At 45.7% G+C, this 12,040-nt stretch overlaps 1 protein-coding gene across 1 annotated transcript in view; it reads right to left on the minus strand.

The window, feature by feature from the left end:
- The window catches only part of tjap1 (tight junction associated protein 1 (peripheral)), a 63,281-nt gene that overhangs the window by 24,598 nt on the left and 26,643 nt on the right, over window positions 1-12,040 (minus strand). The window contains exons 4-6 of the mRNA XM_080740083.1: window positions 10,196-10,440; window positions 2,233-2,261; window positions 1,882-2,043 (exon numbers count right to left, since the gene is read on the minus strand). Coding sequence (XP_080596209.1) covers window positions 1,882-2,043; window positions 2,233-2,261; window positions 10,196-10,408 — 404 coding nt within the window. The 5' untranslated portion in view covers window positions 10,409-10,440. The remainder of the gene's footprint in view (window positions 1-1,881; window positions 2,044-2,232; window positions 2,262-10,195; window positions 10,441-12,040) is intronic.

Raw genomic sequence — 12,040 nt, forward strand, 5'->3', positions numbered from 1 at the left:
AAAAATCGTGACAATTTCAATTTTGACCCGATTCTATAACTGTCTTTTGAATCCTTCTAAGGTTTATTGAAAAAACCTATGTTTCTATGTCAGCAATCTGGCCAGCCATCGTCCTTTTCACTTAACTGGAGCTCAGTTAGTCTGTTCATGAGAGACTACTATGTCAGTGGTTCTCAAACTTTTTCATGTGAAGGACCCCCAAAATGATATGTATTTGGCCACGGACCCCCATCACAAAATATTTAGTTCCAGGGACCACCCAGAAGCAACATTTGAGTTACAAATGTTCGCTTTAAAAATACATACAAGTCAAAGATTTGCTCACATTTTCACAACTTTTTCAAAAATAGCAGATCTACAAGCTTGCAGCGCGGCACTCGCTGTGAGCTTGTAGATCTGCTATTTGTTTTCTATAGTTAAAGCATTCAATAATCGCAGGCCTAAATGGTTTAAAATAAATGTTTTGCATCGTGGCTGAAGAGTTGTGCGGCCTCTTCCTTTCCTAACCTGAAACATTTACATGAAACATAAAATGAAACGGTGCCTTCCCTGGGAAATCATCTTTCTTTCATTACCAGGGGTATAACGATACATTTTAACAGCGATACGATACGCATCACGATACATGGTTAACGATACGATACATGGACGATATTGGTTCATTCATGGCGATACAATACGATTCGATTCAGTGATTTAAAATCGATATAGTAACTGTTTAGCGAAGACATTAAATCTGTGTAAAACGTGTAAAAAATCTATTATTATGGAAGTCAATGCTGTGATTATCTAGCAAATACATGGACATTATATTTCAACACATATGGACAAACCCGCACCTTGACATGAACCCAGAGATTACATGCATTTATCGATAGACCAAGAGTAGCTATATGGAATGGAAAGGTAATTAGACCCCTCTTTTTCATTTTCCCTCTTAAATTTGCTAAATACAAGGCACAAATACTTAGTTTCCATACAATCAATCATTTGCATTGCAAAACGATTTGATACCAATCACTGCACTTCAAAGCCAAAACGGTACGATATTGTGCTTTTGCAAACGATATAGTAGATCATTGCAAATAAAAAGGGTTAGGGTTAGGGTTTTTCGATTCAGTTACTATATTGTTACACCCCTATTCATTACATCGTCTCCTTTGGGTGTGTCTGAACTACTGGCCAGCCATAGAGACTTGTAATAAACTTAAGTAGTGTTTCAAGTAATGTATCTAATGTGTACAGTGTTGATTTTAGTTTAATTTTGGGGAAACGCCTCTAGCTTCGCTAGCTTCGACAGAGATAGCCCCGACGATCAGGGGATCGATGGTACAGGAGATACATGTTCTTTGACAACTTGAAAAATCACTGGCAGAATGGAACTTTTTTAATTTACTTAATCTGACGGTGGATGAGTTCATTGTCAACATACTGTACATTCTGTAATCATGACAGCCCTAGCTGTCTGTCTGTCTGTCTGTCTGTCTGTCTGTCTGTCTGTCTGTCTGCACCAGGGACGTGCAGAAAATGTTAGAGAGGCAGGGACTGAAATGACTAAAAGGGCCTTTTAGTGAAAATTTAGAAAATAGCAGAACTCCAAGCTCTTTCAACATAAGATGCTGCATTCAAGTTTGGGAGAGTTTGGACAAGGCAACTCTCTTGAATGCTGCCTTCAGGTATGGCATGGAAAGAGGGCATATGCATTTCTTTCATCATAGTAAAAACTGCATTCATGGTCTGGAGAGGGCAATATTTACAGATGAATAAAGGGGCAGGGGCTCAAGCCCCCTTTGATGTTTATGTGTGTGCATGTGCCTGGTCTGCAAGTCTGTCTGTCTCTCTCTGTGTCTGTCTGTCTGTCTGTCAGTCAGCCTGTCTCACCTCCTGAACTTGTCTCTCATCTTGTCCAGGTCGTCAGTGGTTCGGTTAAGCTCCGCCTGCAGGAAGTGGCGGCTGTTCTCTAGCTCCGCCTCCAGAGACTCCATCCTGTGGGAGGAGTGAGACAGGTGGCGGCGGAGCTCCTCGTTCTGCAGCTGCAGGGTCCTAGTGCACACATACACACACACACACACTTAATCACAGCTCTGTGTGCGTGCGTGCGTGCGTGCGTGTGCGTGTGTGTTCTCGGCTGGGATTAATGACAATGTCTGTCTTCATGAAACAAGTTGTCCAAAGATAGACCATTTAATTATTAATACAGAGAAGAGAAGAGAAGAGAAGAGAAGAACTTACTTTATTCTGTCTCCATCAGTCAAGATGTCCTGAAATAGAGCAGACAGTTGTGCGTTAGCCATAGCATGTATTTTATGTGTATTAGTAGCATCAACTAGGACTGAACATATTCTATTACATTACTCGTAAACTCTAAACGGGCTGCACGCACGCACGCACGCACGCACGCACGCACGCACGCACGCACGCACGCACGCACGCACGCACGCACGCACGCACGCACGCACGCACGCACACACACACACACAGCGTGATTTTCGGGCAAAATGGGTAGGAGCAGTGTCCAAAAATGTGTTTTGCAAGAATCGGCTCGGGGAGGTTGTGGTTTGGCAGGCAAGGAGTGTGTGTGCAAAATTTGGCATGGATCGGGGCAACGGTTGCGGAGATATGAGTTGGGGAAAAGTGTGCAGACAGACTGACGGACAGCTGGTCGAGGTTTTGACGGTCGCAATAAATCCTTCCGGACAAGTTCATTAAAAATGTACTTGTCCTTTCTTGGACATGTAGCTCTTGGTTTCACTTTTTCTGTGACGCTCCTGGCAGCTTTGTGCTTTATGCAGACTATGGACTGGATCCTATATCTTAGTGCTGTATGCAGACTATGGACTGGATCCTATATCTTAGTGCTGTATGCAGACTATGGACTGGATCCTATATCTTAGTGCTGTATGCAGACTATGGACTGGATCCTATATCTTAGTGCTGTATGCAGACTATGGACTGGATCCTATAGCTTAGTGCTGTATGCAAACTATGGACTGGATCCTATATCTTAGTGCTGTATGCAGACTATGGACTGGATCCTATATCTTAGTGCTGTATGCAGACTATGGACTGGATCCTATATCTTAGTGCTGTATGCAGACTATGGACTGGATCCTATATCTTAGTGCTGTATGCAGACTATGGACTGGATCCTATATCTTAGTGCTGTATGCAGACTATGGACTGGATCCTATATCTTAGTGCTGTATGCAGACTATGGACTGGATCCTATATCTTAGTGCTGTATGCAGACTATGGACTGGATCCTATATCTTAGTGCTGTATGCAGACTATGGACTGGATCCTATATCTTAGTGCTGTATGCAGACTATGGACTGGATCCTATATCTTAGTGCTGTATGCAAACTATGGACTGGATCCTATATCTTAGTGCTGTATGCAGACTATGGACTGGATCCTATATCTTAGTGCTGTATGCAAACTATGGACTGGATCCTATATCTTAGTGCTGTATGCAAACTATGGACTGGATCCTATATCTTAGTGCTGTATGCAAACTATGGACTGGATCCTATAGCTTAGTGATGTATGCAAACTATGGACTGGATCCTATAGCTTAGTGCTGTATGCAAACTATGGACTGGATCCTATATCTTAGTGCTGTATGCAAACTATGGACTGGATCCTATATCCTAGTGCTGTATGCAAACTATGGACTGGATCCTATATCTTAGTGCTGTATGCAAACTATGGACTGGATCCTATATCTTAGTGCTGTATGCAAACTATGGACTGGATCCTATATCTTAGTGCTGTATGCAAACTATGGACTGGATCCTATATCTTAGTGCTGTATGCAAACTATGGACTGGATCCTATATCTTAGTGCTGTATGCAAACTATGGACTGGATCCTATATCTTAGTGCTGTATGCAAACTATGGACTGGATCCTATATCTTAGTGCTGTATGCAAACTATGGACTGGATCCTATATCTTAGTGCTGTATGCAAACTATGGACTGGATCCTATATCTTAGTGCTGTATGCAAACTATGGACTGGATCCTATATCTTAGTGCTGTATGCAAACTATGGACTGGATCCTATATCTTAGTGCTGTATGCAAACTATGGACTGGATCCTATATCTTAGTGCTGTATGCAAACTATGGACTGGATCCTATAGCTTAGTGATGTATGCAAACTATGGACTGGATCCTATATCTTAGTGCTGTATGCAAACTATGGACTGGATCCTATATCTTAGTGCTGTATGCAAACTATGGACTGGATCCTATAGCTTAGTGATGTATGCAAACTATGGACTGGATCCTATAGCTTAGTGCTGTATGCAGACTATGGACTGGATCCTATATCTTAGTGCTGTATGCCAAACTATGGACTGGATCCTATAGCTTAGTGCTGTATGCAAACTATGGACTGGATCCTATAGCTTAGTGCTTTATGCAGACTATGGACTGGATCCTATATCTTAGTGCTGTATGCAAACTATGGACTGGATCCTATAGCTTAGTGCTGTATGCAAACTATGGACTGGATCCTATATCTTAGTGCTGTACGCAAACTATGGACTGGATGCTATAGCTTAGTGATGTATGCAAACTATGGACTGGATCCTATAGCTTAGTGCTGTATGCAAACTATGGACTGGATCCTATATCTTAGTGCTGTATGCAAACTATGGACTGGATCCTATAGCTTAGTGCTGTATGCAAACTATGGACTGGATCCTATAGCTTAGTGCTGTATGCAGACTATGGACTGGATCCTATATCTTAGTGCTGTATGCAAACTATGGACTGGATCCTATAGCTTAGTGCTGTATGCAAACTATGGACTGGATCCTATAGCTTAGTGCTGTATGCAGACTATGGACTGGATCCTATATCTTAGTGCTGTATGCAAACTATGGACTGGATCCTATAGCTTAGTGCTGTATGCAAACTATGGACTGGATCCTATAGCTTAGTGCTGTATGCAGACTATGGACTGGATCCTATATCTTAGTGCTGTATGCAAACTATGGACTGGATCCTATAGCTTAGTGCTGTATGCAAACTATGGACTGGATCCTATATCTTAGTGCTGTATGCAAACTATGGACTGGATCCTATATCTTAGTGCTGTATGCAGACTATGGACTGGATCCTATATCTTAGTGCTGTATGCAAACTATGGACTGGATCCTATATCTTAGTGCTGTATGCAAACTATGGACTGGATCCTATATCTTAGTGCTGTATGCAAACTATGGACTGGATTCTATAGCTTAGTGCTGTATGCAGACTATGGACTGACAAGGAGCAAGGGGGGGTCGTTAGCAGTCCTTTTGTTATCCTTTCTATTTTAATGTCTGTCTCCTATGCTTAAATGTAAGAAAGAAATTACTGTGAAATGTCTCATTTTCATCCGGACAAGTGACTTTTGTGCCCGGGCAAGTGAATGGGAAACGTACTTGTCCAAAGGACAATTGCCTCAAAAAGTCAATGTCAAGCCCTGCACACACACACACACACACACACACACACACACAACAATCAATCCTTTCCCTCCGTCCATTTAAGTGTTGGAACACAGGGGGGGAAAAAATCCTTTGTGATTATTTAACTCGGATACACGGACACAGAGGGCTTTACTGCGTGCGGTTTGTGTGCGATTGGGGGCAAATCGATGCCACAGTGGGGTCAGGGGGGCATCACACACACACACACACACACACACACACACACACACACACACACACACACACACACACACACACACACACACACACACACACACACACACACACACACACACACACACACACACACACACACACACACACACACACACACACCATGAGAGGAAACTAGATTTTTGGGGGGGAGGGGGAGGGGTTTCAGATGTTCCGATGGTCAGCCTGGTTAAAGGGAGACACATCAGGATGACATCACAGCCTTAAAGCAATGTGTTTTCCTCAGCGTTTTGCCATAGCAATATGTGTGTGTGTAGCCATATTACATCAACAATTACATCCTAGACCTATCTGTAGCCACTTTTCCTCAGCGTTTTGCCATAGCAATGTGTTTTCCTCAGCCTTTTGCCATAGCAATGTGCGTGTGTGTGTAGCCTGTATTACATCACCAATTACCAATTGAAGACGTTATGCAAGCACGACCACCGCTCACTTCACATTGGGTGTGATTTTTACTTTTTCTGTTTTGTACGTGTCTATGGAGTTCACACCAGTAAAACTCCCTAATTGGGAGATAAGCGACCGTCAGGTTGCATACACAAACTTTAGAAGGCAATCGTAGCCAATCAGGAGGGAATATGGGAAATGTGACAGATCCATGTTGATGACATGACTTGATATTGAGATATTGTGTATCGCTTTGTGATTTTAGGGCAAAATATGTAGGAGCAGTGTCCAAAAAGGTGTTTTGCAAAAATCGTCCTGATGGTGGCGCTAGAAGAGGTTACTCTAATAGACCTAGTCTAATAGGTGGGGTTATAATGTGCAAATCTGCCTTCCCTGTGTATTTTCAAGTGTTAAATATCTGAAAACACAAACTGACATGATTCCAAAATACACTGACTATTGTGCTGTCAAACAATGAAACTATATGGAATCTATGAACAGGTTGTGGGGGTCCCTGCTTCATCTCTCTCTCAACTAAGGGGTCCCTGGCCTGAAAACGTTGAAGATCCCTGCTCTATATTGTGATAGTAATCATTACTATGGAGTCTTTGTTCAGTCACAGGAGTCTCCCCATCTCACAGAAAACAGAAACTTTTATGTGGGTTAAAACTTTCATCCAATCAGGAAAGAGAACGCCCAAAAACATAATTTTGTCACCATTTAATTTGTGTTCCATTCGAGGCCAATTCTACAAGCAGACTGGTCGAATTATGACAAATCTGGACAAATCTTTCCTTGCGGGGGTCCCTGGTACTGGGGGGGTCCGCAGCCGAATTAGTGTCAATTTGGGGGTCCTCTGCGTTGGAAGTCGTTTGAGAGCCTCTGCTCTAGAAGCTAATTAATAGCTCTATAAATTAATATTCCACTTTTGAATCCCCAGGGCGACCGAGCAGCAATTATAAGCATTAATTAGTGAGGCTTCAGAATCTAGTTTTGAAATTAATGGTGTCAATATAATGAAACAATAACAGTGTGGGGCTTAAGAAGATGATGATTAGTCTTTATTGTCCCAGAGGGACAAGTCTGTCTTAGGGACAGGACAATATGAAAAATGTATGTCAAAATACATTTGTGGCCAAAATAATTGCGATTAACCATATTATCACCATAATCAACATATTCTTAAAACTCTTAAAATTCCACTTTTATTAAGCACTTGAACCCCACAGCATCCATATTCTGGAAGGAACATTAGCCAAAAGTAGTCGATCCACAAGCGTTGTGAGCTTGTAGATCAACAATTTTTGGCGAATAGGTTTGGTGTATGACGGATGTCGCAATAAAATAATGTTTAAGGAGATTATTCTCCTTAAACAGATTATTCCTACTCCGTCTGTGTTCATAAATGGAGCTAATCTTTAAAGGTTAAAGGGGTTTGAAACTCTAGGCTGATTTTGTAGTTTCTTTTCCACTTCCGGTTAAAACTACAGCAGATTAAAAACATGGAAGACTGCATCACACTGACGCGTTATTTGGAATCGCACATGAGTTCAAACGGCTCCGCCCAGAACTCATGTGCGATTCCAAATAACGCCACACTGACCTTATAGAACACAGTGATGTAAGCAACACAGCTGCAGCTGATCACATTCATAATGAGGTGTGTTAGATTTCCACAGCTGCGTTGCTCGCAGGTCTGCCATGTTTTTAATGTCTAATGTCTAATCTTTTGTCAATTAAATACAAAGGCAACCAAGGACTGGAATCACTAGCGGACGCAAAAACAAACAGGCAGAGGTATTAATACTGGGGATCCACTCAGGAATGGATCCATTATTGTGACCCACTCAGCTCAGGGGAGATCTTCTACTTGTAATCATTTTGCTGTGGAGAAAAGTTCAGATTATATGTACAACATATAACATATATAACACAGAATAATTACATGGATGGATGGATAGATGGACAGACGGAGGGAGGGAGGGAAGTACGGATGGATGGAGGGAAGTACGGACGGACGGACGGACGGACGGACGGACGGACGGACGGACGGACGGACGGACGGACGTTTTGACTGATAGTCCATGGGCCAGACGAGATGTCGGTATACTGAAAGGTGGCAAAGGTTACTTAGCATCTTTGAGAAGCTCTTTATCTGTAGATTATATTTTGGTATGATAACCCTTCCTGAGTCACAGCTAAATTGGTGTTATCAGCTGCTAAAGTTGGGGTCCCAATAACTTTACAGGGGGAAAAAAAGCTAAAACTTAATCTGCTTTAAGTAGCATGTGAGGGGTAAAGCTACGTTTTTTTTCATGATTCTGAATCCATTGCATGCATGTGTTTTAAACCATAGTTTTGTGGGTCCGTTTTTAGCCCAAGAATGTTTTTTTTTTGTGCAAAACACATGCAAAAATGCTAAGTAACCTTTGCCACCTTTCGGTATACCGCCATCTTGTCTGGCCCATGGACTATGAGGAGACGAGGATTGGTCCTGATGACGTACCTTGACGAGTGACTGAACCAAAAGACTAGAGCAGAGCGCCCCCTGCTGGGCCGAAGAGGCGCTAGGTGGGGGCGGAGGAGCAGGCGAGGCTTTGCGTCGAGGTGGCCCGTCCACGCAAACCTCCTCCTTAGCGCTCCTCTCCGCCTCCTCTCCTCTGCTCCTCAGGGGAACAGGAGGAGGAGCGTCCTCTCCTCTGCTCCTCAGGGGAACAGGAGGAGGAGCGTCCTCTCCTCTGCTCCTCAGGGGAACAGGAGGAGGAGCGTCCCAGCTCCGAGATCTCCTCCTCCCCCCCCCTGGCCTCCTGCTGCCTCCTCCCTGCCCACGAGGAGGGGCAAAGATCCTGCTGTCGCTGCTCCTGCGCCTCGCCACGCTCCTCACCCCCCCCACCTCGTCCTCCTCCTCCCTGGTTCTCCCCAGCAGTCGGAGGCGGGCGGGGCTGAGGATGCGGGCCGTCACCTCGTCCAGGAAGCAGGAGAAGCGAGCCTTCCGCTCCAGAAGCCGCCTACAGTCCGCCGGGGACCAGAGGGAGGCCGCGGTCCGGTCCCCGCGGTCCTCCCGGTCGCCTGGGGCCCCCCGGTCCCCGGTGCGTCCCCTACCGTGCCGCTGGTCTGGAGCCAGGCCGCTGGGAGGACCGCCGCGTGGGACCTGGAAGCGCGTCTTTGGTCCGTTGGGCTGCTGAACCGAGGATCGTTGCTGTTGGTGGGACGGGGCCTTCCTCCCGCCAGGCTGCTTCAGGATCCCTCTGGGCTGCAGGCGGGTCGGACCCTGGGGGTTCTGACCCTGGGGGTTCTGACCCTGGGGGTTCTGACCCTGGGGGTTCTGACACTGGAGGTTTGTTTGACCCCGGAGGTTCCGCTGCTGAGGCATAAAACTCTCCACTGGTTCCCTGAAGGCCAAGCAGCGCTCTGGACTCCTCTGGGACGGGGCCAGACGGTCTGGAATCCTTGGGGAACGACCGAGGCGTTCTGGACTTCTTGAGGAGTGACCCAGGTGATCTGGATTCCTCTGAGAGTGACCCAGGCGATCTGGGCTCCTCGAGGGGCTCCTCCAAGAGCGCTCCAGGGAATCGGGGCTCCTCCTTGAGGAGTTTATTCCCGGGTGTTCCTCCTCTGGGCTCGAGCGGCGTTCCAAGCTGCTCTGCCAGGAGGAGGCGGAGGGCGAGGAGAACCCCAGCAGGAGCTCGCTGCTGCTGCTGAGAGCCTGCTGCTGCTGGGGGGCTGGGGCGACGGCGGGTTGGGGGTTCCATCGCCACCCCGCCGCCACCGTCACTCCTCCTGCTCCTCCTCCTCCTAAGGCCGCGGAAGAAGAGGGAGAAGAAGGAATGCCGCCGGAGGAAGCCGCGAAAAGGGGTCCGAGAGAGGTACGAGGGGGCGGCAGGACCTCCAGGTCCAGACTCGACAGACTGGAGAGATCCGGATCGCTGCTGGAACGGTTATTATTGTCCGAGTCCAGCGGCGGGGGCGGCAGAGGCCAGTGGCGGCGGAGACAAGCGTGCGGCGAGGGCAGAGGGGAGGAGGGGAGGAGAGGGGAGGACGGGGGGTAAGGGTAAGGGTAGAGGGGGTAGCAGGAGGGGGTGTGTTTCATTACCTGGTTGGGGTCTCCTCCTCCGGGCTGCAGGGGGGAGAGCGCAGGATGCTGCGGGTGAGCAGGAGGGTGAGGCGGGTGAGGAGGGGTCAGGGTGGGGGGGTACAGGTCGTCTCTGAAGGGAGGCGCGTGGCGCGTCTCGCGGTGCTGGGGAGGAGCCTTGCGGTACGGCTTCCTGCCCGGAGGCTGCTGCTGCTGCTGCTGGGGGCCGCTCATCCTCCTGACCGACCGCCCGCTAGCGCTCAGTCCTGTTGGCGGAACACACACACACACACCCAGCGACCGTTAGCACGTTAGCATGCTGGCTCCATGCAGCGGCGGCCAGCATGGATCTGATGGCTTTATGATCTGTTCACATAGTCTCTGTCTCTCTCTCTCTCTCTCTCAAACTGACATCATTAGAGTGAAGTTTGAATCAATAGATACAGGCTACAATCAGGCCACACACACACACTTTCTCTCTCTCACTCAAACACATGGACTAGGACAAGGGGCAGTGTGTGTGTGTGTGTGTGTGTGGGGGGGGGGGGGGGATTAAAGAGCCCTCAGGCAGAGATTGATGGAAACAGAGAAGAGGAACTCAATCTGATTGGTAACATCGATCAAGCGCGGGCACGTGCACGCTCACACGAGAGAGAGAGAGAGAGAGAGAGACAGTCAAATACAGGTCAAAACAAGGCTACATTTGGAGTTTCAGAAACATGGCCATTAATGTGGATACAGGAAATTAAAAAAACTGGATGGATGGATATAATTGAATATGAATAATTCTGGGTATCGGTTGTAAACCTCATAATTATGTCCAAAACGTACTTTTTCAGGATTCAAAAATAATAGCAAAAATAGCAGATCGACAAGCTAGCTTGTAGATCTGCTGTCTTTGTATGAGGAAGCAGGGCATTGACTAACAAAGAAAAAGAAAAACAAGAAAGTTAAATAAAATATGGAGATTTGGAGGTTTCTGCCAGACAGCACAGTTATCAAGTGACCACTAATTAGCTCTCCAGCGCCCCCGTTCTGTTGGGTGGGTCAATACTGTAGTCTGTCTCTTTATGTCTGATATGGTTCTATCTCAATACAGTAGTCTGTCTCTTTATGTCTGATATGGTTCTATCTCAACACAGTAGTCTGTCTCTATGTGTGATATGGTTCTATCTCAATACAGTAGTCTGTCTCTATGTGTGATATGGTTCTATCTCAATACAGTAGTCTGTCTCTTTATGTCTGATATGGTTCTATCTCAATACAGTAGTCTGTCTCTTTATGTCTGATATGGTTCTATCTCAATACAGTAGTCTGTCTCTTTATGTCTGATATGGTTCTATCTCAATACAGTAGTCTGTCTCTTTATGTCTGATATGGTTCTATCTCAATACAGTAGTCTGTCTCTTTATGTCTGATATGGTTCTATCTCAATACAGTAGTCTGTCTCTATGTGTGATATGGTTCTATCTCAATACAGTAGTCTGTCTCTATGTGTGATTGTGATATGGCTCCATCTAGGCTAAAATCTAATTCAGATATCATGTCATAACAGATGCCTGGTATCCTATAGTCACAGTGTGTACAGTTTCAATGTACACATTATAGAATGTTTTATAAAATACTCTCCCTTCAATGTACACTTTATAGAATGTTTTGATATAGTGCTGTTTAGACTGTTGCTATTTCTATGGATTTGTGTTTTCCTTAAATCGCTATGGATTAAGACCATGGCTACACGGAGCTGGATTTTTCATATATACTGGTTTTTCAGATATCCACATAGAAAAAGATCTAGGTCCACACGACGAAGATATCTAGGTCTAACAAGCACACACACAGTAAAGTCTTCAGAGATATCTGGGT

This window comes from Nannobrachium achirus, assembly GCF_963921795.1.
Source record: "Nannobrachium achirus genome assembly, chromosome: 13".
NCBI lineage: Eukaryota > Metazoa > Chordata > Actinopteri > Myctophiformes > Myctophidae > Nannobrachium > Nannobrachium achirus.